The 27,301-nt window shown below is 43.6% G+C and overlaps 2 protein-coding genes across 4 annotated transcripts in view; one reads left to right on the top strand and one right to left on the bottom strand.

Annotated features, from left to right (window-relative positions):
• The window catches only part of tex10 (testis expressed 10), an 11,960-nt gene extending 11,547 nt beyond the window's left edge, over positions 1 to 413 (top strand). Inside the window, exon 16 of the mRNA XM_086113974.1 lies at positions 4 to 413. Within this exon, the coding sequence (XP_085970100.1) occupies positions 4 to 120 (117 nt within the window). The 3' untranslated portion in view covers positions 121 to 413. The remainder of the gene's footprint in view (positions 1 to 3) is intronic.
• invs (inversin) lies at positions 414 to 27,278 on the bottom strand. Of its 3 annotated transcripts, none has more exons than XM_086113975.1 (20): positions 27,200 to 27,278; positions 26,701 to 26,804; positions 26,250 to 26,351; positions 18,866 to 18,965; positions 18,223 to 18,389; positions 16,393 to 16,566; positions 14,106 to 14,273; positions 12,321 to 12,501; positions 11,536 to 11,645; positions 10,147 to 10,318; positions 9,090 to 9,245; positions 8,851 to 8,972; positions 8,104 to 8,211; positions 7,163 to 7,269; positions 6,854 to 7,063; positions 5,814 to 6,022; positions 4,507 to 4,933; positions 3,624 to 3,781; positions 1,576 to 1,659; positions 414 to 1,281 (listed from the first exon to the last, which is right to left on the bottom strand). In XM_086113975.1, the coding sequence occupies exons 3-20, from the start codon at positions 26,250 to 26,252 to the stop codon at positions 1,166 to 1,168; spliced, it is 2,772 nt and encodes a 923-aa protein (XP_085970101.1). In that variant the 5' UTR covers positions 26,253 to 26,351; positions 26,701 to 26,804; positions 27,200 to 27,278; the 3' UTR covers positions 414 to 1,165. The 3 variants fall into 3 exon arrangements, with proteins under 3 accessions (XP_085970101.1, XP_085970104.1, XP_085970103.1); XM_086113978.1 differs by having other exon boundaries at positions 26,250 to 26,348; XM_086113977.1 differs by lacking the exon at positions 27,200 to 27,278 and adding an exon at positions 26,918 to 27,115.
• Between the last annotated feature and the right edge of the window lie 23 nt (positions 27,279 to 27,301).

Below are 27,301 nucleotides of genomic sequence, written 5' to 3'. Positions count from 1 at the left end.
CAGAGGTACTCTCGCGGTGCGACAAGGGAGCAGTGGCTGACTGACCTGCTCTACAGCTACAGCGTCACCGTGGCCCACGGCACGTCATCTCAACGTGGAAACCTTCGAGACGTCTACTGATGGGAGGCACACACGCACGCTCACATTGTTCCCCAACATGCAGTCGCTCTGACGCACATATGAACACTTACCGCAATAGTGACTATTCTTTGTACTCACAACTTAACACGAACACAGTTGGGTCAATCTGTGCTGTTTTAATTTTTTTTTGTTCACTGCAGCAATGAATTCCTCACTTTTTTTTTATTTTTAAAGAGCTTCACCGTGCTTTCGCCTGCCTCTTGTTTTGGTGGAAATATCGTGTTGTGTGTGTGTGTAATTGGTGGGGGGAAAAATAAAACATTTACACGGCATGATGTGTCCACTGTTGTTTGTATTTATTATAAGATTAAATCAGACGATGAGTTATGACCCTTCAAGCATCGATCAAAACAATCAGCCAAATATTTGGCCACTGTTTGCCAATCTGTTTTTACCTTTATGTACTTGAATTATTTCCACAATTAAACAAATTTTTACATATACACAACACATTTACGAAAAGCTAGTTTTCAATTCAGAATTCGGGAAAATAGTTTGTTCAGCTCATTTTTTAAGTTAAAAAAAAGGGGCTTCAAAATAATTTTCAGATTTCAGCAAGAAATATGACATTGAGGATTTGCTTAAGCGAGCATATAAATGAGGTGGCACCTGTGGTACTTGTGTTTTTAATGTAAACGAACGCAGGAATGGACCCGACATTTTTAGATCGTGTGTGTGTGCGTGTGTGTGTTTCTGCAGGTGGGCTGAGTTCATGAGTGGCTGTTGATAGACTGGCTCATTCTCCGCAACACGAGGAAAGGTTATCTCAGTGTGTGAGTGAGAGTCACGCATGCGCGCGCATGTGTGCATATGTGTTTGTCTCACAATGGATGAAAGGTTATCTTTTACACGCGTCACTTCGGTAGACTTAACCCCCGCCCCGTGAGGTCATGGCTGTGATATCATACGGCTTAATTTTAGAAGCCGACAATGTATGCAGTAATTCCGGGGAGGTAAGGGCTGCCAGCCAACTGAGAAAACATTAAAAAAAAAAAAAAAGTACTTAGGTGCACGCGCGTGTGCGTCACCGCTTTCCTCGATGGCCCCGACCCTGGCTGGAGCTTTGCGGCCTCAGGTGGTAGGAGAACTGCCTGGCTTGATTCACCGCATCAGTCAGGTGCACGTAGTCCAACCCGCTCACTAGACGAGTCACACAGATATCAGGCTTTTGTTTGAAATTTCAGGGACTGAATCGACATTTTTTCCTTCAGCTCCTTGTTAGAGAACAACAAATTGTGCAAAAATTGCGCAAAAAATACTGAAACAGTCAATCGTTGGGCATTCAAAAGTCTCGGGGGTCAACCTGTAAATGTGATCCTGCATTTTAGAGTCGTCCTGAAATTTCACTCCAAAGCCCCAAATCCCTTACGGTTTAGTGAGTAGTGCATGCTTACTCTCACCAAAAGTAATCCAAAGGTTAGTTGAGTGACTTACACTGGCTCTGCGTGCGTAAAGGCACATTCAGGAGCAGCTGAGACCCCCGGAATGAAGGATGTCCTCGTACGGCCATGGAGTTTCCTAGAAGGCAAGTAAAAACAACTGTAAAACGCAGGTGGGCAAACACAGAGTATTACCGGTACATGTCGTGTAATACAAGAACCACATCACTTTAGCTTCAACTTTAAGGACTTCACCGTTGTGAATTACTGCTTTACGTTATCAAGAGTACGTAAAATACTGTAATATTTTGTGTATTAATTTCTTACTCTAAAATTGTTTCAAAGAAATGTATCTATTACGAGTTTTTTTTCCCCCCTTGAATTATATAATAATTGAAATTTAAGTGCTCTAAATGCGATAAAAACATTGCCTGGACGGCATTTAACCATTATAAGTACAGCGGTTATGACGGTGGACAGCTTATCAGGTAACAGGTTATTATTATTTGTGCATGAAAGGGTTAAATAGGGGATTTCACTTATTGCAGGCCCGAGGGTTATTGTACTTTAGTTTCTGCAACACCAAAATGTAATTCTAAAAAAAACATTATAGCTTCATAATTACCTGGGCCGCATAAAAATGTTTAAAGGTGCATATCATAATTGTGTTATCATTCAAACCCCGCTGAGATGAAATCATATTATTAGAAGCCTGGCAGATATGAAATTACAGGGAGGCTATTTGATAAAGGTGTAACACGATTATGATAGCCAGTGCCAAACCAGTCTAGAGTTGTATGTCAAATGTCCGTTGGATTCTTTGCGGCATGGGCGTGTATGTGTGTGTGCATGTGTGTTCAGTATATCGCTCTACACTGTTGACATTCCCCCTGACAGCTCTGAACTTTTCACGATGCCACGACTGTCAGAGCGACGGCGGAGGAGGGGGGAGAGGTGAGGTGAGAACGGCAAGCGGAGGGGAGGGGCGGGGGGGGGCCCACGTCACGAGGTTGGGTGAGAACATTGAGATGTGTCCATCTTTCTATCGGTTTGTCCACCAGCATGCTTGAGAGCAGCAAGGTTCCTGCCTGTTCTCCAATCATCACCTGCTCTTGTGTGATGAAGGTCAAGCCTGTCTGAGGGGAGGACGAAAGGTTCTCAACAGACAGCTGGGTCAGTGTGTGGACACAAGCGCCGCCCAAGACATTAACACGGGTTATTGTAGTCAATTACAGAGTGTTCCACACCACTATGACAGCCAGACTGGTTTGGATAGCTTCTTGCACAAATTAGGTTCTTGGTACTGATAAAAATGTCTGCCATGAAGGGCCAATTAATTAGTGGAATTTAAGAACTGATGTCTAGCCATTATCAGTGTTTTTTTCCTTTTTGATAATAACTAAAATTTCTGGAAATAGAATTAAGGTTAAGCATGTCAAATTGTACCGAAAGTATGATGGAATCAGATATATTTTGTCGTGCTCGTGTTGCAACCTCAGGAATTCCTGGAAATTTTAACGACTCGTCCGCCACCCATACAAAATGGCTGCGCGACCCACCAGTTGAGAATTGCTGATTGAGGTACGTGACATTTAAATAAACAAGAAATTGAGGAAACAAAGCGGTCTCGTATTTTTCCCCCTGTGACTTCGACATTTGAAAGACCACAGAGATGACTGTTGTTGTCAACTACGGCAAATTTGAATGATTCAAAATGATTGCAAAGCATCTAAAACGAGGCTTCAACTTTGTGAAAAATAAAATAGTTCTCAATCAAATACAACCTCTTCAACGTCGAAAAAAAAGAGATACTTGGTTGAGCATCTTTCTTATGCCTGAACATTTGAGCCATGAAAATATTTCCATTGGATATATGGCTGGACTATATTCCACTAGGTCGTTGGGGGGATTTTCCATGCCTTGACAATGAGGCGCTCTAAAGCAGGTTGGATAGTGATCTCAATGCATGCCGCAATTGCACTGCATCATCGGAGGTGCTCAAGATCTCGAATAGTTGGTCTCAAACGTGTCATCATGATGCAGTACAGGTGTACCCTGCCGCAACCTGCAACCACGATCACAAACATATGAGGCAGCTCTTACCATAAATGTTTTGGAGCACCGACGTCTTAGTAGTGGCTGCAGGTTTCGCAAGAGGAGCTCGCATCTCTGTCCGTCTCTTCTCGGTGTGGGCGTGGTTTAAAACACTTAACTCCACCCCCTTGCAGGCCTTGCCTTCACTGTGTCTGCGTGTGAGGAGCCTACAGACAACACGTGCGTTAAATCCAACAACAAAGACTTTTTTTATGGGCAGCACATTCACTCTAGAGACTAAATGGAAACAGAGGGGCTGTGTGATGGCCTTGTGCTGGTAGCTATTAAGGGCATTTGTGGGCCAAGTACGACTTGCAGCCCGTTCCATTCTTTAGAATAAAATACAAAGCTTTTACTGTATGATGCAGATACAACAAAAGTGTGCACACAATTATTTGCTAATTCTTTTCGACCTACTTTTTATATTCAGTTGAATACAATACAGAGACACCATATTTTATGTCCAAACTGATAACATTTATTCGTTTTGTTTTTTTTAACAGATATTCACTCATTCTGAATTTGATGCCTGTAAAATGTTTAAAAAAAAGCTGAAATATCGGCATGTTCACCATTGTTTTACAACCCCTTTCCTTCTCACAAAACTCAAAGCGTTTGGAAACTGAGAATACTCAATGTTGAGGCTTCGTAGGTGGACTTCTTGACCTTCTCAGCTTGATGTACAATTTTAGTTGCTCAACAGTTCAGGGTCTCTGTTGTCGTATTTTGCACTTTATAATGCGGCCACGTATTTTCAATGGGAGGCATGTCTGGACTGCTGGCAGACACGTGACAGTGTCTGTATTGTAGTGTGTTCCTATGAGCATCATGAAAGATTAAAACAAGAGGTTGCGCATCCTTTGCAAGCGACTCCTACAAATTCGCCACTCACCTTCGCCATGCTCGCTGGATGACCCTAGCCGCTTCGTGCTTCCTCCTGCGCTGCTCTCTGTCGTGTCCTTTTAGAGCGCTTGTGGCGGCGTGATGTTTTCTCAAAGGGCTTCTCGTGTGCAAAGAGGCTCCGGCAAAGTGAGCGGGATCTTTGGCCTTGTGGTGTCTATTCTTCAGGGAATCAGTCTTTCTCGGCGGTACGGCGGCTGTTTGGTCTGCGTCCAAGACGACCGTGTAAGGGGTGCTTGTGAACGAGGCGGGTCTTTGCTCCTTGACTTTACGTGTGAAGGAGTGTCTGGATGATGCTGAGCTGCTCGGAGAAAGCGGGTCCTTCAGCCTGGTAGTCGTGTCGCATGTCATGTGACTTTCAGGGCTCGGAGTGTCAGGTGGATCAGCAGCTTTGCTCCTTGAGGATCTGCTCCGATGGCCTAGTGGAGATAATACTGCACGTTGATTTATTATCCAACCAGTCCTCATTAGGTTTGCGGGAGATGTAGGTTATCACAGCTGACTTTTGGGTGAAATACAACCAGGACTGATTGCCAGTCAGGCGCGGGGTGAATATAGAAAGAAATCATCATTCACAATCACATTCACATTGACACCATTTTCATTGTTTTTTAAATACTGACAATGATTCCTAACACTCTTCACGTCTTGTTGGACAATTTTGAGGTAACACATTCTTTTGCACCATTCTAAGAGATTGTGGTCACTTGGAGTATAATAGTGACTATCAACCGCCCCACATTTCCCTATTTTAGTTTTGACCCACTTCTTGTAGACGTTAAGAACAATAAAGAAATTAAATTGTCAAAAAAAAATGCATTTGAAATTATATCACTGGAATCTTTGCACCTCAAAAATCAGCACTCTTGAGGAGATCTCTGAAAAAAGGAATCTCTCCTTATATCACACACGCACACGCACACACACACACACACACACACGCACGCACGCACGCACGCACGCACGCACACACACACACACACACACACACACACACACACACACACACACACACACACACACACACACACACACACACACATTTATTATTCTTTGAGGCATTTTAATTCAGAGGCTCTTAAGCGAATGTGGAGGTAATTATTAACAGCTCCAAATAGTCTATTGTTGGCATAAAACCTTCGGCCTTCTGCTAGAAAACCCCCCAAAACAAAACAATATCTCAATAGTCTACCAGAACCTCAGAATTTTATTTGGAGTATCTAGGTACTGTATGTTAATATCATCGGTTGATTCATTTGCAAATACCACAAAGGAAGGTCTGAATTAACTTCACTCTACCTTTGTGTCTCTCCTCTCTGTCCCTCCGTTCAGGTTTAGTTGCTTTCTTTGTCTCCACCACTGAGTCTTTCACGGATAAATCCGCCACTCGGTTCACCAAGGACAGTTTCTCCTGCTCGCTCGTCTCTGAAGACGATTTTCGTTCCTTGGCCGCGGCCACGGAGATTTGCTGCACGGCTTCTCTCCGCCGCAGTTCCTCCTCTCGCTTCCTGGACACAAGCAAAAGAAGTGGCGGCAAATGTTGTCAATATTTTGGGCTTAGACTGATGTGATGTGCATTGTTTTCAGAATTGAAATCATTTAAATGTACATCTCAGTTAAACAATGATTCCCAGCCACTGTGTGCCATGGGAAATCTGATTAAAAAATCAACCATTAAAATAAAATAAAATAAAACACGCATTTCATTAAGATCGGATTGTTAAAAATTTTTTTTTGTTTTTGTAATGACTGTAAAACTCTGTGAATCTGTATTTTATACATGTATGACTATTCTATAAGGATGTGAAGCACTTTGTGAAAGGTGCATATTATTTTGACTTCTTCATTGGTCCATAAATCATGACTTATTTACAACAAAATCAGTATCTTTGTTCAGCTACAGCCGCGTTTATATGGAGACTTCTTTGTCGTTCTGATCAAAATCATTCCGATTGAAGATCTCTGATCAACTGTTAATGTGACGTGATGTAGCCGGATGCCAGAATTTACATGCTCTACTACATTTAATTTGAACAGCCGATTGTCAGGCATGTGACATGCGCAATAGGAATTTTCTAATGTAAAATCTGTGCCGTGGCTCAACAAAGGTTAGGAAACACTCTCGTCGAGAACAAATGTGAGACGTGTGAGTAAATGACAAAGGATCAAAAGGAGCACGTCAGGAGAAAGACGTATGCGTGTGCAAGGTTGACAGAGAGAAAGACGGATACGAGGAAAGTGCGGCAAGAAAGAATGTCAAAGGTGTTCCTGTGATGACCAAACAAACAGGGCTAGACAAGGACAGATGTATAGCTGAGTGTTGTTTGTTCGTCTCTCACTTGGCGGCGTCCTTGCGTAGCTGCTCGTGCCTCATGAGGAGCTGCTTCCTCTCCCTGAAAGCCTTGCGGACCGTGTAGCCCTTGTAGATGGCCTGAATGGAGGCGGCGGCTATGTCCTGGATGGCGGCGATGGACAGAGCGCCGTGCTCCAGCATGAACTGGGTCACCTCGCTGTGGCCCCCCAGCAACGCATAGTCCAGCGGCGTGTACCTGCGTGTGAACGCCATTGTCACTCACACAGCCTTTTGAAGGTCTCCTTACCTTTGTGACCGCTACATCTCATCGTCATAATCATCATCAAAGCCTCACCTCTCCTCTGTGTGCTCCATGTGGTTAGGAAAGGCGCTGTAGCCCAGCAGCAACTTCACGGCATCCAGGTAGCCATTGTTGCACGACCAGTGGAGAGCAGTTCGCCCCTGTGGAAACAAGGTCATACCCGTGGCAATTTTTAAATGGAAAATAAAAATGGAGGGGTGCCAACCACTTACTGCAAGTAGGCTGTATCCAGTCCGTCCGTGTCTGACAACTATCACATATCACAACACATATCTTACATGATTAGAAAAATGTCTCAAAAGCAAATAGAAAGGAAGAAATGTGTGAATAATTGACGCAGCCCCTAAGAAAGGCTTGTAATTGCATACTGATGCCACAAAATGGCATAAAGCACTACATTAAGCTCCTCAACTCACTTTAACATACAGCATATAAAAATTCGACACAGCCCCGTTCAAATGTCAGGTTTTCGTGGTCTATAAAAAATGACCAAGAGAAATCATTTCTCATATTTTTCCATCATGAACGAGAGCTATAATTTGGACAACTCTTTACAAGAGCAGGAGTAAAAATAAACTGACCTAACGTGGCTGCATAAGTGTGGACGCCCTCATAGAACTGGGCACGGGGGTGTATTCGGAAATCAATCAATTTAAACTTGTGATAAATGGGAGTCAGGAGACACTGACACCCTTTTAAGTGTCCCAGATTCGCCCCAAATTAAGTTATTTTGGTCTTGTAGGCTTTCTAGCAGAAGCCTGAAGGTTTTGTACTTAAAGTGCCTGCCCAAAGCATCACCATGCTTCACTGTAGGTATGGTGATGAGCATATATTTGAGCCAAACAAAGCTTTTGGAATTTCTGCAAAAGAAAAGTCCAACCTTAGTTTCAACAGACCATAAAATTTCCCAAACACATGTGGGAGAATAATAACACACTGGATAATGATATGCATGCATGGCAGCTGATTTCTACCTCCTTGTCCTGTATGTTTGGATCAGCGTGTTTCTCCATCAGGACAGCCATGCATGTGATGTAGCCACCATAAGCAGCACACTGCAGTGGAGTCCGTTTTGCTTGGTCCTGCCAGACAGATTGGGATCATAAAGCTCTTTGAAAGCTGTAATAACGAGTTGATTTTAAATGATCATTAAAAGGCATTGTAAATAAAGATGATGTTAAAATAATGTTACATACTAACAGTTCTCCATTAGGTACACTTGCACAAGTAATAAGATCCAGTACCCACCCGCCTCTTTCTTAACAACAACAATAGTGGTCACAGGATCAAAGTAAGAAGGCTGCCACACTATGTTGGTGATCTTATTTTGAAACTACATGAGATGAGACATATGTTATAAATAGCTCTCAGAATGATGCAGTGCAGTAAACCATAAGCACAATAATAAACATAGGGTGCAAGTGCCAATAAAAAGCATAATTATGTTTGTAAAGGCCAGCCTTTTGTTTCAGATTGGATCTCATTACATAGTGTACTTGCAATGAATGCAGCACGTGTACAATGTATACTCTCACCACAGGTTGCCGGAGGACTGTAGGGAGTGGTAAGACAATATTTGTATTTTTTTTGCCTTCTAAAACCAAAATTAATTTGAAATATAGTCCTAATTTAAAATGCTTCTTATAAGATAAAACCAGAAACTTGGAATTTGTGGTCCACCCTTTCGGTGCTCTATCAGCACGAGGCGCTTCAGAGCTCACCTGTACATTGGGGCTGATTCCATTCTCCATTAAGATCTGGCAGACCTCAGCGTTCCCTCCCAAAGCTGCCCAGTGGAGTGCAGTGTGACCGTCCACGTCCACGAGGTCCACACGTGCGGCGCCTTTATTCAACACAGTAAGCAGCTACATATCTGACACACAACTACAGAGAACATAAATAGCATTGGAACATGGCAAAACAATTTCTGGAAGAGATTGCTGCTACCTTTGACACCCACCTTTGATGAGCGTGAGGATGACGTCCCTCTGTCCCATCTCGCAGGCACGAAACAGCGGCGTGTGCTTCATTACATCCAGGGAGTCCACCATGGCTCCCCTCTCCAACAGCAATTTGACAGTGCTAACATGGCCTGACAGGGAGGCTGCATGTAGCGCTGTTTGGACAATAGCGACACGAACATGAAGGCAACTAGTCAAATGGACGCCACACGCCTCACTAAAATGCGGCTGAAGTACACCCGCGACAAGCCACAACATTATGACTACTTGCTTAATAAAACGGTAATGGCAAGAGCCTGTAGCCAATATTCTGCCTTTAGAATGAAATCCACGCTGGGTTTTGACAGTTATGAATTAAAAATTGGTTTATAATTGTGGTTGTATTTTGTAGCGGTGTACAACTGTACATGGCCCGTCTGGGATGCAAGAACTCAATTGATGCTATTCGCTGGGCTGTGCAAAAAAAAAAAAAAAAAAAGCTGGGAAGTGATCAATTGAACAGATACAAGCAATACAAGGAGATCATTACCCCCCCCCCCCCCCCCCCTCTGCCCCACCAACAAATAAACTTTCTCATCCAAAATTCAAGGAAGTGACGTGGTTACCAGTCAGCCATGCTGTCCAGCTTGCAAATGCATGCATAAACAATGATAGCCAGACTGGACATTGATTATACATCCAAGAGGCCCCTTTAGCGTCAGAGCTGTGGTGACGTGTCACGAGTATTCATGTGTGAGCATACAAGAGGACAGTGCTGACAGTCTTCATGGCAAACTTTCACTAATTTTGCTGACACTATCAGCTTTCCTCTCTGGCTCATCTTCTGGGAAATCGCCTTATGACCGAGCCTCGCTTTTGAGGAGCGTTGGGACGTTGCGTTAAATATAAATTAAAAAAACGAATGCAATGATTTGCAAATCGTGTTCAACCTATATTTGTAAGGATACACTGTATTCTGTTTTTAATTTATGTTCAACACAACGTCCCATCTTCATTGGAATTGAGATTGTACAAGCACACATCGCCCGGAGCTCATCTCATTTTAGTGGCACTCACCGGTGCCGCCATACTTGTCGGTCATGTTGATGTCAATGTGAGGCGTGTGGGCCAACATGGTGCGGATGACATCATCGCTGCCCTTGCCCGCGGCCCACATGAAGGCCGTCCTGCCCTCCAGGTCAGGCTCATCTTTCACTGATGGGTGAGAAAGAAACACACCTACTGTCTCCTATTGACACACACACACACACAAAGAAAAAAAAGAACAAAGGTTGTGCAGTGATTTATAGGAAAGAGTTTTCAATGAGAAGATCACAACTTCATGGATTGGATGGCGACGATGAAAGATGATTGGATCGTACCATTTCCACTGAGGAGGGGGAAAGCCTCAACGAAACTCAAATGGCAAAAAGAGAGCACAAATTCCACTAAAAGAAGTGACCAAGTGATTGAGTACCACATTGGCACAATGGAGATCACCATTCTGCGATACCGGGGCTTAGTTCGTGAATTGAAACCTGAATTCTTCTTCTCAGCATTTTTACCCAGATTGGCACTTCAATGTGTTTGGATTTTCATGGATTTTCCTGCTTTGCACATGTGCTACCTTTCTACACAATGTCACAGAAATGTGTTAAGTGTGCACTTGAAATGCTGAAAAGAAACACTCGAAAACAAAGGTCATAAGTTCATCAAAACTGAAGAAACCAAACACATTGAATGTGAAGGTATTCTGAATAAAACTCAACCCTGTTTTTCAAGGGGTCCGTTTTCAGATCCACGGCTGTTACAAAATCGTGCATTTCTCAAGTTGCTGAAAGAAGACACTTGAGCTCGAAAACAAACTTGCACACAGTCTTACACCCAACCTGCCCAACCCCTCGCGCCCCTCACACACACACACACACACACACACACACACACACACACACACACACACACACACACACGGACACACACACACACACACACACACACACACACACACGGACACACACAAAGACCGGGGATGTTGGCCCATTCTCAAAATAGCAAGAAAATGCATTTTTTGAGGGTCGATTTTGGTCTGTTTTGTCAGGCAGGAGCCTTTCACAGAATACTGAATTTTTCAAGTGGCTAAAAAAACAACAACTAAATAATAAAAAAAAAAAAAAAACACTTGTCGGTCCCCAAACCCTGGGAAACTTCCTGACTCCAGATAACTTGATGTTATGCTTTTTAATCTGCTTCAGAACTTTCTGTACTCAGGTTTTACTACATGTTAGCATCGAACCTATTTCAGTTGGGTTCAGCAGATGAACGCCTGCCAACTCAGGTCAATTGAATTTCGGGAAAATAAATTTGATCAGGACCAAAATAAAGCCATACAGACAAGTCCTATAATCCCTTTTAATTTCCAAAATATATTTTATTCATGAATTGGTTTGTTGTGCACGCGCGACTTACAGCATTGTTGCTCTGTGCTCCGTAATGCAAAGGTGTCGCTCCTTGGCTGTCGGAGGGAATAGTGCCTGATGTGTTCCTCTCCAGCAGCAGGTGGACAATTCTGGCATGGCCTGTGAACACATGTTAAACTCCAGAAAATGCAGAGTCACGTACCTCGTGCTCAACTTCCACTTCACACTATTTATTTTACTACTACTAGCAGGCAACCTCGCCGTGTCTTATGGTTTATAATTGAATTTCCCACAAAATTTATGCATGGCATGATATTTGAAAGGAGGGTCTTGAGACATCAGCGGCAAAATGTGACATAAACAAACCAACTGAATGTTGTGTAACAAATAACATTTTTGTTATGCAACTGGTTCTAGGGGTTGTGTGTTTTTTTGCACTGATCAGCTAGGATCGACTCCAGCTCCCTCCCCCTCCCAGGAGTAGCAGAGAAAATGAATGGATGGATGACGTTACATGAACTGTCATCATTTTTTTTTTTGCGATCGACATTTTCTTGACATCCGCAAAAGCTGCTATTTTATCTGGTGTTTACTTTCATACATTTTATACAGCAGCCTTGCTTTAGTTGATGGCTTTAATTTCTATTTCATACATAATCACCGACAATCATTGTGACCTACAAACCCCAAAAGCAAAACCTGTGGCTCGTAAATGACGTTTTGCTTTTTAAGTGGTACGTCACACCAAATTAAACCGGCAAGCCACAATGATGGAAGGACAAGAAAAGGCAGTCGAAATCCGTAAGGAGTCGTGTGAGATGTGCGTCAGTTTACCGAGCAGGGCGGCCCAATGCAGCGGTGTTCTGAAGAGATTATCGTAAGCGGTCACATTGCAGCCCTGGTAGGACGTCAGCACCTCCACCACTGCCTCGTTACCGTCGGCGACAGCAAAGTGCAAGGGTGTCCGACCTTCGTAGTCCTGCCAGTTCAGCAGGGACTCCGTGGGAGCCGCTTCCTGCACACGCGCAAGACATCGATGTCTGGATTTAAACGAACCAATTTATTCATAGTGGGCAAGCAGGCTTGATTAATACGGGCCTTTGAAAGATACAGTTTCAACCTTTTTTTTCCTTGGCGTGTTCCATAACACTTTCACAAAGGGAATAACTGAAAATTCTTCCAATTTACCTCGATTTCAGAGCAAGCCACCAGAAACTTTAGGATGGCTTTTCCAAAGCACTGTCCTCAAAGTCAGCGGACAGGATAGACACCCAGTACGTTCTAGAAGTTTGTTAATGGCTACAACAGGCCTGGAAATCAAGGACGCCCAAAGCAGTGGTTTTTATCTGATGGTTCAAGACACGAGAGCGTGTCGAGGATTTATTATGAAGAGGTAGTAAAAAGTTGCCTCACTATACGACTATCTAGACGGATAATATTTTATGGTTGAGAATGGTATGCAATTAACTGCAGTCGTTTCTGGAGGGGAATAATATAGAGAAGAGATTGTCACGCGGCTCGAGCAGGCATGCTCAGTTAGTGGCCTACAAGTGTTATCCAAACTAATATGTACTGTAAGTATGACTTCACTCCGTCAGCCTAGGTTAGTGATGGAGTACGACACATTCAGACTCGAGAACCCATTTGGGTTTTGTTGCCATCATGGGAGATGAACTCCATCCTACACTGTGGACCCCGTATACCTTAAAATCTGCACACCTGAACATGCATCCAAGCTTAGACGCTCTCTTTCCATTTAGAAAATAACATTATTTTGACTGAAATTTATTACCTGGGGTGCAATGAGACATTTACTTGTATGCCTCTCTACTTGACCGACTTCCCACAAGGTAAAGAACTTTTCGCAGTACCAAGAAATAGGGAAAATATTATGGCCATATTTTGGGCAATTGTGAGATTTATTTGTACTGTATTTAGTCCTGTACATGCATGATCATCTTGAATCTAAATCATGTACTGTACTCTGAAAGGCACTATAATCAGGTAAGCAGCTATGTTTCAACAATATGTGTTGTTTATCGTTCCTAAAAATAAGTGGGTTCATTGTCTCTTGATGAAAGTGAGTCGCGACTTAGCGACACCAGGAAAAATGCGGGTCCTAAGGGACATATCAACAAATATTGAAGGGAGCATATTTATAGGCGGCCCGGTAGGCGAGTGGTTAGCGCGTCGACCTCACAGTGTAGAGGTACCGGGTTCAATTCCGGCTCTGGCCTCCCTCTGTGGAGTTTGCATGTTCTGCCCGTGCCTACGTGGTTTTTCTCGAGGTACTCCGGGTTCCTCTCACATTCCAAAAACATGCATAGCAGGTTAATGGACCACTAAATTGTCCCGAGGTGTGAGTGTAAGCACGGATGGTTGTTCGTCTCTGTTTGCCCTGCCATTGGCTGGCAACTGGTTCAGGAGTGCCTACTGCCCGAAGACGGCCATTCAGAAAACGGTGGTGGCGTATTTCTATCGCGCTGCCTAATGCGCATGCGATTTTGACCATGTCTTTGGCGGAGAACCCCCCCCCCCCCCCCCAATACATCTATACCGTTGCACTTAATTCTGCATTCCTTATTGGTAAGACAGCGCAACTTTATGCGTGATGTGTACCAGGATACAGCGGACAGTTTGCGTGGCCCTGGCTTCCTGGCTGTGCGCGGCCCAGTGCAGGGGGATCTTGCCCTCGCTGTCAGGGATGCCGATGTTGGAGTCGTGCTTGATGAGGAGGCGGACGTGCTCCGGCCGGTTATAAAACGCTGACCAGTGCAGGGCAGTTTGCTGTGAAGACAGACAAGCAGGACAGATGAAAAAGAAGAGAAAGCTAGGACGACTTATAGAACAGTGAGGGCCGTTGTTGGCTAGAGCCTTTGAGCTTTTTCTATTACGCAAATGAAAGGGCTGAGAAGCAACCCAGATAACGCCTAAATGGAAGCTACTGGCTGTCATCTGACATGATGATGCATATTAGAACATTACAAAACTAACTACTGATGTCACACCTCGGCGTCGTAACACAAGGGAGTCTCTGTCCTTGTGGCCACAGACACTTAGGCTTCACTGCGACACGAGCGCGGATGACCTCAAACTCCTCAATGAATTCCATTCGTTATGCGGCTGGATGTTTTTTTTCGGACAGACCGTGGAAGGGCTCTCAGTGTGTGTTTTAAGTACACACAAATTAGGAAAATGGCCTGAAAGTCATAACATCTGAGCGAGATCTCCTGGAAAAAAGATGACCTCAAGTTGTAAGGTTGAAACACTATTTTTCATGACAGATCAGCATTGCAAGATATCGACTACGGGTTTTAGTTTTTGGGTGCCTTCAAGTGTATGTTTTTGTGACGCAGCGACAAGGCGAATAAGTGGAAAAATGTGATGACAGCCGATAGTCCTGTTAAATAATTGTGACCGTGAGTGCGTGACTGTATATTGAAACCTCATAAGTCATGACTTCTGTCTCTTTATTGGTTGTTTTACCTCAGGCGAAAGACAGATTTTTCACAGATCAAATTTATCATGTACGGGTGTCAAGTCCCGATGACTGTTTTAATAAATACGAAAAAGTACAAACTCCCCTTATCATGATCATCACTTGTACCGGAACGATATCTTTTGAGATGGATTTTGATGTACACTGCCATCGAAAAGTTGAGATATGTATGCTTTTAAATGTTCTTAATTTAATGAGATTTACGGGGTTTTCTCCATTATTTCCTTTCTTCCCTCAAAGTTGCTTTTTATTCTTGCAACCTTTTGCCTTTCTTCCTCTGTTCATACACCCCCCTCCCTCCCTCCTGACCTCTTTCCAGCCTTCCTTCCCCTCAGACCCGCTTTTTCCCCTCGTATTTCTTTCTTTCCTGACCTCCTTTCTTTCCCCCCCCTCAGACCTGCTTTTTATTGATGCATCTCTACATACCTTCGCTTAAACCCACTTTTTTTCAGTCACACCTTGAATTCAAGCATGCTAACATCGGGCACAACATCAATAGTGACGACATAACTGGAGCAGTGTTTTAGTCTTCACGATATTGCTAAGACATGGCCCATTCTATACATGAGTGACGCAGAGACCGCAAGTCAGGCTAGTTTTAAAAGCCTGCTATTAGTATAAAATGTTTAAGGAAGATTCTGATTTGGATTAGAAAGTCATATTAGCCCTATCCTGGCCATGTTATTGAGACGTTATTTTTAAGATTTTGTTACTTATAAAATATTCCATGGCTTAGCATCTGCCTATGTTGCTGACTTAGCAGTATTAGTGCCTTATTTTCCACACCAAGCCTTATGCTCACAACATCCTGATCTTTTAGTTACTCCAAGAGCTTAAAAAAAAAAAGTCAGGAGGTTCTTCCGGATCCTCAATTCGAGCGGCAGTATTCTAGAATGTTCTACCTGTAGAAATGAGAGCTGCTACTACTGTAGAAATGTTTAAAATCTCATCTCATGAGTTATTGCTACACTCTGTCATTTGGTTTGTACCACACCTAGTATGTAACTATTCGTCCCGCCTCAGCCGCTGGGCACCTGGATTTGGCGCTGTTTTACTGCCACTTCTCCTCCCTCCTCCCCCACCCCTGAGTGAAATGAAGCGGTTGCTGTAAGGATTCAGTTTCGACCAACTGGGACTTGAATAGGACCACTTCTTGGAGGATTCTGCATCGAGAAAGCTGGACAGTTTCTGAGGAGAATCACTTCTCTGGAGGTGTTTGTCAACCTGCGGCGCTTCATTTTGTTAAACGGACTCGAATGCCCTTTATGCTAACGCTGCACAACATCATATCATCTGATAAATGCTGACAACTCTGCATCCATTGGAGCCTGGTCATCTTGGAAGGGGGACCCGTCAATCCCTTCTCAAGTGTACTTCTCTTTTTTTTTCTTTTGTCCCTGACTGTACCTTGTTCTTGTCCTGTGTGTCGACCTCCCCCGGGCCAATGTGTTTAAGCAGCAACGCGAGGGCTTTTGGAGAAGGGTGTCGTGTGGCAAGGTGCAGCGGGGTCATCTCTTCCAAATCTTTCTGGAGCCAGTTGGCGTGTCGAGACAGCAGCAGCTTGAGGAAACGAACATTTCCCTGCAAGGCAAAAATAAATGAATAAATAGATAATCCAACAACTCTGATTTAGGCAATATTCTCCACATGATATCACAGTGTTCTCATTAGCATTAGTGGTGAACCAACACTGGTGACATGCACACCCAGGCCAAATCACAAGCTTGTGGTCTTTTCATGGTGTCTTGTTCAATTCAGGGGTCATCCATCTTCTTTCTCTCTCATTTTGGTGCGCGTGATGAGCTGTTAGACAGTTAACACCAAACCTGCCCCCCCCCCCCCCGCCCCCGCCCCCGCCCCCCCTGTCATCATTACTATCATCATCCTCTGTTTGGATGGTATTCAGGCAGGGCCTCCTGAGTCATGTACTACCTAACAGCTCTCACAGGACACCGGATCGTGTGCCTGCGTGGCCCTCCGTGTGTGAGTGTGTTTTGTATATTTACCATGGTGCCGGCTCAAAGCCACAGCCTGACGGATCTATCTTGTGTGTGAGCATGCATCTCGACCAAGAGATTGTGTGTCTATGCACTCCTGTCCTCCCTATTCTCAGTCCAATTAGATCCGTAATCCCTGGCCTCTCTGCCTGTCTCGGCCAATTATTGATCCTGTGTCAAAGAGACAGGGCTCCCCATCACGATCATGCCCGCGTGCACACGCGCACACCAATACTATGTACTATGTCTCCTGCTACAGCTTTCTTTAACAAAATCATGATGACAAAGCACAGAAAATATGACCAAATAAAGATAATACTGTGTGGAAATATGGCGTCTAACAAACGTTCCCAGAATTCTCTATTCTGTCACACCGTACACATGAGAACTAAAAGGTAAACATTTAAACTTCATTTTGTAATATTTCTAATACTTAGTCTTATTATTAAAAAAATATATATACATATACATACATATATATATATATATACACACACACAGTATATATAATTATTTTATTTTTTTTGGAAGTACAATTCTCATTCAAAATACCTTTCTGGCGTCACTTTTTTTTTTCAACATCAGAAAAGTATTCTTATTAAAGGTGTGACAGAGTGGTTGAATCATTCCGAAAAAAATGATATTGAAAATTATGAAATACTTTTCTTTCACTGTATTTAATGAGAACCTTTTTTTGAGAGTATTATCATTGCAGTTTATTCACTGGTTGGTTTCTACTGCCTTGTCGTGAGGCTTGCGGCATTTATTTCGACTTAATTGTCCAAAGATGCGTCATAGCCTTTTTATTATTATTATTCCTGTAAAAGTATGTTTTCAGGGTTGTTCCCATTTTTTTTCAACAATTTGTCCCGGTACCCCTGCGGTCGTACATAGAGTCACTAGGGGGCAGTGGCCTCCCTCTTTCCACCGAACCCCAACCTGGTCGATTGAGTTGCTCACTTGCAAAGCTATTATTGTTCTTTTTTTTTTTATGACGAATTGTATTGGATCAACTTTGTCAGTTGCACTCAATACAAGCTCAAAACATGCCAATTTGCCCCACGTGCAAACAACCAGCATTTGACCAACCTTGCCGCCTTTGGCAAGGAGGCAAATCATCCTTAACCCGTCGACTGCAACACCAGTGTGTGTGTGTTTATGTGTGTGTGTGTGTGTGTGTGTGTGTGTGTGTGTGTGTGTGCCTAAGAGTGTGCGTGTGGGGGGTCAGCATAGGCCGTGCCTTCTGTGCGGCGAGGTGCAGAGCCGTGCGTTGGCTGTGGTCGGTCTTGTTGACTGAGGCTCCGGCCTTTAGCAGAATTTCTGCACAGTCTAGGCGATCAGCCAGCACGCAGTACATGAGAGGGGTGCGGCCAAATTGATCCTCACGGTCCCGGAGGACTGGCTCTGCTATACGCACAAATACACACATACACACATACACAAATGAATGGATTATGGTACCCGGGGGCCTTGAATGCACTTATTCGCTAATATACTACTTCACTGTGACTCACTTGCGAATTTGTTTTCATATTTGAACACAAGGTGTCATTGACCACTTTATTGAAGCGAGGATCTACTGTGTGTGTGGCTTTTTTTTCTTTTTTTTGCTGTGCAAAAAGCCTCATTCTGTAATGGCCGCATGGGTGTTTTGCTTAGGCTTACCTTGCCCTCTGACCTTTCTGCACAAAATTTCCTTGCAGAAATCAATAAAGCAGTGCGGTATTACATACTGATGCGAAAACACTCTTGTGTGTGTCGGTAGGGAAAAACTCCTTTTTGAGTAAGTTTTTGTCCAATCGTTGGAATTTTTTCTTTTTTCAAGAGCTGGACTTTTGGCCTCCTCACAGTTATGCACCTCGAGCGAGTTGTATATTGTTTACCTGTGATGAGTTTGTGCAGCGTGTTCCTGTCGCCATTGACAGCGGCGGCGTGAACCTGCGAGCCCAGAGGGGCGGCGCACGGGCCAGAGGGCGCTGCGGCCTGTAACACAAACACACATAAGCTCGCAAATCAACCCGCGGCCATTTCCTGTGCATATACAATAGCTTGCTTATCAACCGTTGACCAATGTAGAGGGCATCTTCTCAGGCATGATGTACTGTAGCTCTAAGCATGAAACCAGGTTTTGATTTCACCATCCTGATCATCAGCACCGACAAAATAAACAAAAACATATGATCTTGTTGTTAACCACTAAAAGCTAAAAACAACTCAGTCATGCAGAGGCGATTCCTCATGCATCACAGAAATTCTTCCCAAAAAAGTTCCTTGTAATCTTTTAGGGTGAACGAGAGACCCCTTACTTTTTGGGCTTTCGAGGTTCGCCCCTCATTTTATTTTGTTTGGATCATGCTCTGTGGACAGACAATGAGTTGTCGGTTTCTTGTTTTGGTTTTCCAATATTGTTCAGCCCCAATGTAAAATATATAAGCATTTGATTCGCACATATACCGTAAGTGGCCATGGGATTTGTCGCATTTACCAAACTACGTCTCTGTATAAGAGAACAGCAGAAATTCTCACTCGTCTCGTATGCCTCCTTCAGTAAGGTAGAACACAATCAGCCTCACCTTTTATATGCAGTTTCCTGTGATCAGAAAAGCTAAATATAAATACTGGGAGATTTTCAAACTATATGCTCATCAATTCCCTCTTCATGCCCCCTTCAAATTTTTGATGTCCCTTTGTCAACAACAACAATTTTGACGAAAACAATCATGATTGGATTAAAAAAAAAAAGGTAAAGCACAGACCCGAACTCTGAAATTGAAAAGAATTGCATTTATTAATTGTTTCTTTAGTTTTTATTCTTTCACCTGACTGCCCTGACTACACACCCCTGGTTTAAATGAATAATAGCAAATAAAGGGTCTTCCCAATGTGTAAAAATGATCATTCAATCCACACGAACACCTGACATCCCATTGGCTGTCAAGCCCAAAATGAAGACATTTTGATAAACGGATTGGCAAACTGATGTCTTCTGACAGAGTCCACATGCATGTGTGTGTGTGTGTGTGTGTGTGTGTGTGCGTGTGTGTGTGCTCTCACTGAGGGGGTTAAATCTCTTCCTGGCCCCACTTAACAAGAGCCCAGTGAAAGCTGCGTAATCTGTAGACAGGAAGCATCTGGGGAGTGAGGGGTGGGTGGGTGTATGGAGGCGTGATCCCTGTGTGAGCGTGTAAGAGGGGGGTCTCTCCTCATGTCTTATTAATGTCTCATTAATACTGCAACATGCTCCACTCTGTGTGTGTGTGTGGAGAGATATGGGACAAAGCCTGCGGGGGTACAACGCAGAAATCAATCATTGCCCCTAAACACATAAAAGCCAGCGGCACTAACCGGTTCCATCCCATGGCAAAATCTGAGAGACATTTTCATCATCTAAATACTTTCGGAACTTTTGCTTCTTTAACTTATTTGCAGAAAGCACAGAAGAAGAATCAAACGTCCTCCAGGCTTCTCGTCTCACCCTCCAGCCCTGCTGCCATCTCGTAAAGAGAGCTCCTGCAGACGGTGCGTGCGGCACGGCAATTACCCATCATACCTTCTGCTTTCTCACGCTCAACCCCAGCAGCCCATTACAACCTTGTATGAAAAGTAAATCAACTTGTGTGCTTGGCACATGTGCTGTGTCACGGGAAGGTTTTTTTTTTTTTTTGCCCTGAGAATTGTTTTTATTTACCAGGGTTTTACTGAAATCCACCACAAACATCTAAATCGATCGCTGAGTGACAGTAATTCGTCAGCAAAGCACATTCTAATGTCAAACACGTGCGCAAATATCCCCAAAAATACAATAGTAAGCCTCCACTTCCAACAGATGAAGGAAAAAAAATCTGTTTATCTAACCAGAAATAAAAGTAAAATGGTGATAGAGCACCACAATATATCCCAGCGGGCATCCCACAATTTTTAGAAGATTGTTTTAGATGTAGAAGGTAGGCGCAAAAGTAGGTGTAAACTTTTAACTCGCTAAGATGCTTTTGACGGATGGAAAACACTTTCCAAGTGCATGTGACCGATATGTTATCAATATTGTTTTTTGAGGCCTATGGGGTACTTATCATTGTCCCCTATGAACTCTGCCTCATGAAAAAAAAACACTCAACTTTGATGCTGCTGTATCTGTTAGAAGGCTAGACGAGTATTGAAGTCCTATCTTGATATTTTTAACAAGACCAAAATTAATTAGAAAAAAAAAGAAACTGTGGTCCAGTGGTTAGCACGTCCATCTCACAAACACGCAGAGGTCATGGGTTCAATTCCAGCTCCGGCCTCCCTCTGTGGAATTTGCATCCTCCCTGTGCCTGCGTGGGTTTTCTCCGGGTACTCGGGTTTCCTTCCAAATTCCAAAAACATGCATGGCAGGCTAATTAAACACTCTAAGTTGTCCCTAGGTGTGAGTGTGAGCGTGGATGGTTGTTTGTCTCCGTGTGCCCTGCGATTGGCGGGTTCAGGGTGTCCCCCGCCTACTGCCCGAAGACGGCTAGGATAGGCTCCAGCACCCTCCGCGACCCTTGTGAGGATGAAGCGGATCGGAAAATGGATGGATGGAAAATAAGCACTGTACGTTTCTTGAAATTAAGTCAACTCATGCTTCTGATATCAAAGTGATTTTTTTTCCCCACTATGACAAGAGCTCATTAAAACTTACTTTGGACTTTTCTTGATTTATTTTGATATTTCCTCTTCTCTCTGAGTCAATAATAACATCCCCAGCTGCTACTATCAACACATGAATTGATTTATGAATAATCTTAAATGCAAGAGGGCATTACAAAAAAATCTGAATTTCAGCTGGCAGGGACTACACTCATCAATAAAGTGAATTGATATGAGGGACATTCAGACCAATGAGAGGAGTCAATTAGAGTTTCATGAGAAACCAAGTGTTTGGAAACACCTACATCCAACCATCTATCCATCCGTTTTCGAAACCACTTATCCTCACAAGAGTCGTGGGCGTGCTGGAGCCTATCCCAGCTGTCTTCGAGCAGCAGGGGGGGGGGCACCCTGAATTGGTTGCCAGCCAATCGCAGGCCACACATAAACGAACAACCATTCGCGCTCACACTCACACCCAAGGACAATTTAGAGTGTTGCATTAACCTACCATGCATGTTTTTTGGAATGTGGGAGAAAACCGGAGTGCCCGGAGAAAACCCACGCAGACATGTGGAGAACATGCAAACTCCACACAGGAAAGCCAGAGCCGGAATCTGTGAGGCCGACATGGTAACCAGTCGAACACTGTGCAGCCCGGAAACACCTACAGTGAATCCAAATTTGTCTAAAAAGGCTTTTGAGATGGCGCGTCTGGAATCAGACAAAGGAGGATGTAAAAACAACGGCCGGGTCCTGTTGAGAGCTTTGCAGCGGACTCATTTTTCCCATTCACACGCGTTCCTCAGGGAGCACTTCACTTGTTAATATGAAGACAATAACTCAGAGTAAAGCATTGATCACGGGCCGAGTGCTGGGCCGAGTGATTGTTTATCTGTAAGAGTATTGATTCATGCTGATGCTGACATTATTTATTCTTTATTCATAGTCCCACTTGTATAAATACAACAAGTTTAACAAAGAATCTACACTTTGTTCAAGCCTTTTAAAAACTCAACAGGAGTGCTAGACACACACACACACACACACACACACACACACACACACACACACACACACGTGTGCGCGCGTGTGTCTATTTTAGGCTATATGTTAGTCTCACTGTTGTTTGGGCTTTGTGAAGAAGTCTGGTTTTGATAGAGGACAAAACTAAGGCATGCTGGGTAAGCAGTGGGAAAACGGCACAGAAGCCTGTGGCCTTTCGCTCTATTATAGGTAACACACACGCGCACACTTTTATATCAGCCTATTTTCTGACAGTTTAGAGCCTAAGCCAACACGAGGCTCTTAAAGGTGCCTATACCACCTACATGACTCTCTAGGGGTGGGTGTGTAAATGTGTATCTCTGAGAGCACAGCATAACCGCAGGGATCCGTCCCTGCATTTTGACTGACAGGTAAAGAGGTGGGAGATTGAAGAATATCAGCCCACAGGGACGCCCGATCGGCAAAGCCCTATTTCTGGGGGGAAATCCTCGATCCCCAAAGACCAATGAGCTGACTCCCTCGGCTGGGGGCCGGGCACATGAGCACAGCGGGGCCAATCAGCAGGGCGCTGGCAGGCTGAGTGACATATATGTCTGCTAATTTACATCATTACCACAATGCATCCTGACAAATGAGCCCCCGGGGTGTGAGCCAATCACCTGGGAGGGTAATGCAATTAGGCGGGACCGCAGCTGTCAGTCAAACAGCCACAGGCAGGGGGTCAGGTAGTGATGCCTGTGGCCAGAACACCCCTGCCTATTGCATTGTCGTTTAAATACATGCAGATCTAGAGCAGTGGAAGCAGACATGTGTGGCAGGACAGGAGGGGGGCGGGGGCGCGTGCGTGAAGGGACGCTGCAGAGGAGGAAGACCTCAGGAGACTCCTCAAGGTACACAAAGATTGACTTGTGTCCTCTGAGGCACTGTGTGTGTGTGTGTGTGTGTGTGTGTGTGTTTACACGTGTTTTCGCCCACTGAGGCACACTGTTGTTTTTGCTTTGAGCTACATGCGAGAAACAATACTTACTTGACAGGAACTCGGTAGAGCAAAGAGCTCCACCAAAGCAGAACTGTTCATAAAAGGGGAACACTTGTGCAGCATCTGCATTGTCCATCTGTTTGTTAGTTCGTAGGCAACTTCCTGTCTCAGGGTGTTTACGATGCTACGGACATAGGGCATTGTGTGAACGGGCCTTTTAAATTATTACATGATTAAGTGATGACGAATTGTTGGGAATCCATTTATCGTCTTGGCCCTTGGTTTGAAACTTTGCGTAAAAATGGAACCTCAAACTGTATTTGCCGATTTATCAAAATGCTCTCCATTCATGACAAAGTTGTAGGACAGGTGATAGAGTCAGTGGGTGGCCAAAGCAAACTGGACTGGACCATTTGAATTTCCAACCATCTCACGAGCTGATTTCCCATTTTGAGATGTGGGTGAAATCTATGAATGCTTCAAGGTTTCTCAAGCTGCGGGCCCAGGGACCAGCTGTGGCCCGCAGGTTGAGATTTTTGCGGTCACCTACTTGGCATCAAAGTTAAATGTTAATGTGGCCCATCGTTTTTACCATCGCTCATACATACCATAATAGCTCAGACTCATGTCAGCTTTAGGGGGAAACATTATTCCAAAGTGACAACAAGTAGAAGGAAGAGATATCCTGTCACCCAGTTTTCTTTTAGGTAGTACTGTACTCGGATGTAAAAAGTTTGACAACCACTGACACTCGGTAACAGGGAGCGAGTCCTGCCGCAACAGCAGAAAATGGGGAATAATTGACACCGACCCCCAAATTTTTATGTTTGCCTATATTCGTCATTTAAATGGCAAATATATACCACAAACTATAATCCAAAAACAGGCAAATATCACTTCATATAAACTAATCTCACAACATTAACATTAAAATAAATGGCTAATAGATGATTAGTTTTTTCATTAAAATACAGAGTGTGTGTACAAGGAAAAACGTAAGTGAAAAGTGAACCACCAGTACTTGGGGTTTCACTGTGTCTGTGTAGTATTTGTGTTAATTAACTGTCAAAACAAACTGTGATCAAAACAATAACTTATATTTTGGTCTTGTGCTCCCGGAGAGGGCAAAACTAAAGAGGAACTAAAAACTCATGTAGACACGCTTTGCATTTGAGTGACACTCGCATTCGTCTTATTGGTAATCAAGTTGATCTCGGGTCTCAATAGGTGCTGTGATATCATACCGAAGCTTTCCACTGAGTCGATAAGACTTCTGCCCGGCATGTTGTTGATGTTTGTGTTGTTTTTGCAGGTCAATACTGCTGTGAGTGGCAGCCTGTCAAGCGGTGTTAATCAAAGCCTCAGACCATGAACTCATTTGCCAGTAACATTATGCTTTTAGCTTCCCAGCAAACATTATTCAATAAAACGAAAAGCAAATGATGTGTACAAAAGTGAGCCGCAGAGGTCCTCGTGGCGTCTGTGTGCTTCAGATGCTGTTTGACTCACTTGGAGTGTAGGGGGGAGCTGTGTGTTTTGTGTCCTCACGTTATATCACTAATGAGCAGCCCTCGGGAGAGACGGGAGAGGGACGGCGTGGCAGACAGAAAAAGACAGATGAAGAAAGAGAAAAATGGAAGGGGGACCGAGATCAGCTTGGGGACTTTTTCCTCTTCGCCCTTGCGTTCCCTCTCCCCCACACCTCAGAGTCTAATTGGACTAAAACTGTGATCTAATTAAATGTCCAATTAAAGTGCAGGGAGCAACGTGCCCACCGGCGGATCACAGTAGAGGGACATAATCAGCTGGAAAAACAAACAAAAAAATCTATGCGAAATGGGAAAACATGTTAAAAACAGGGAAAAAGGGAGCAGAGAAGAATTGTGAGGGTGTTTAAAATGAGTATTTTGACTAAATATATTGGGATAAGGCAGAAGATTACCAGTATTATCCAGTTATTACAAATATTTTTGCCTACTCTTAATATAAGAATGACTGAGTGGCAGTTTTTAATGGAGGCACACAAATTCCTAAACGACAAAGGGAACGTCTTCAGTGACTGAAGACTAATGGACTAATTTCAGGAAGATGTCAGATTTAAATAACTGACATCGTTTGGCCTTGCATCACATTTCAACACTACTTTTAACTATATATAGGGAAAGTCAAGTCAACATTTTCTTGACAATAATATGTTGGTACTGCCAGTTAAATTGGGCGATGTTTACACAGTCCATATCTTTCCCCCCCAAAAGATAAAAATAAATGAAAACCGCATCAAATGAAACACAAACAATTAGAGGGGGAAAGTGTCATTGGAATGTCAATCGTTCCCATTTCATACCACTGAGAGTCAGCGAGCATGAGATAACTCTTCCAATTTCTCCATCTGTGAGTTGCTCACACACTGTGAACCCCATGCGGACAGCTTGAGGTCATCAAATATTAATGTAGGGATTCAATTCAACATTCTAGTTAATCTCCTTAACAATTAGGTTGTAACGGGTCACATAATTAGGGTTTGTTATAGTCTCAATTGACCTAGTCTCTTGGGAGAGAAACACAATCTGGCTGCAAAGGGGGTTAATCCCATAACTAAACCCACCACCATTTTTGCAGGTGTAAACTCCCAAAATAGGCACACTGTTGCTCACTTCGTGTCAGATTCTTACCATAGTTACATTGAAAGGGGCACTCAGCAGATGTTTCCCAGTTCAGTGCATCATTATTGGGTGTGAATCCATGTCCCCTACCTGTCCTGATCCCTCATCCTGCTGGGAAGCGAGAAAGAGGATCAATCACATACTGAGACAAGCCCACCTGCTCACACAATGAACTGCCAGAATGACAGTGCTACCGTGTGAGATTGTTTTAATGCAGTTTATTAATAAACTCTTTAGCAGCCATTTCGGTATTACATCCTTCGAGGGCCATACCAAAGTTATGATAAGTAATGTGATGCAAACATCTAAAACAGGTCTTCTGAGATGTTTTATTTATTTTAATTACAGTAGAGTAGATGACGAGCTGCATCAAATCCTCCTGCATGCATGTTGTCGGAATGCGGAAGGATGCTGTAGTACCCGGAGACAACCGACTAAAACAAGGGGAAAAGATACATACCATCTCCACGCAGGAAGGTCAGAGTTGAAATTCAAACCCCAAACTTAATACATTTGAGGTGGAGGTGCGAACTACTTGGTCTCCATGCTAGCACCTTGGAAATACTGTAAACACACAAATTGGAACAGACACGTTCACCTTTTGCAAGTTCATGGTGTTCCACTGAAAGTGTCTTATCTCAGTAACTCAATAACGTCAAGTTTGTTTTGGGGCGTACTTTGACAAGAATCAGGCGAAGTAAGGCTTGTGTCAAGTAGTGAGCATGTTCATGCTGAGGATCACAAAACGACCTCGAATGTGTCGGTGAAAACAAGAAAAAAAAAGACAAATCCGAGTTCACCAGAAAGGGCACGGAAAATGATGCAACTCGTCCTGAAAGTTATCAGAGGTCTATAAAAGATACGACAAATAAGTGACATGGGGAAGTGCCGGTCGTGGTAAATTGCTAACTTTTCATTAAGTGTTCCTCTTTTCTCTGCTAGTTCAATTTTGTGTTTACCTTTGAATGCCAAACTCTCAAGTTTTCTTGCAGGGCGTCCCGTTGGATGTTGTGATTGTTAAACACTACAATTCCCATTACATTTCAATCGATACCATGTTT

The sequence above is a fragment of the Hippocampus guttulatus genome, chromosome 6 (assembly GCF_054856545.1).
Source record: "Hippocampus guttulatus isolate MCC_2025c chromosome 6, RoL_Hgut_1.0, whole genome shotgun sequence".
Taxonomy (NCBI): Eukaryota; Metazoa; Chordata; class Actinopteri; order Syngnathiformes; family Syngnathidae; genus Hippocampus; species Hippocampus guttulatus.
Note: the sequence above shows the minus strand (reverse complement) of the source record. Positions and strands in the feature narration are given on the sequence as shown.

What these genes read in the sequence shown, in the direction of transcription:
- invs (XM_086113975.1), bottom strand. An exon ending in AAACTGTCCGCTGTATCCTG is followed by an intron (nt 12,502 to 14,105) that starts GTACACATCACG and finishes GCGCGTGTGCAG; the next exon opens with GAAGCGGCTCCCACGGAGTC. An exon ending in ATGGAGCACACAGAGGAGAG is followed by an intron (nt 7,064 to 7,162) that starts GTGAGGCTTTGA and finishes GTTCACACGCAG; the next exon opens with GTACACGCCGCTGGACTATG.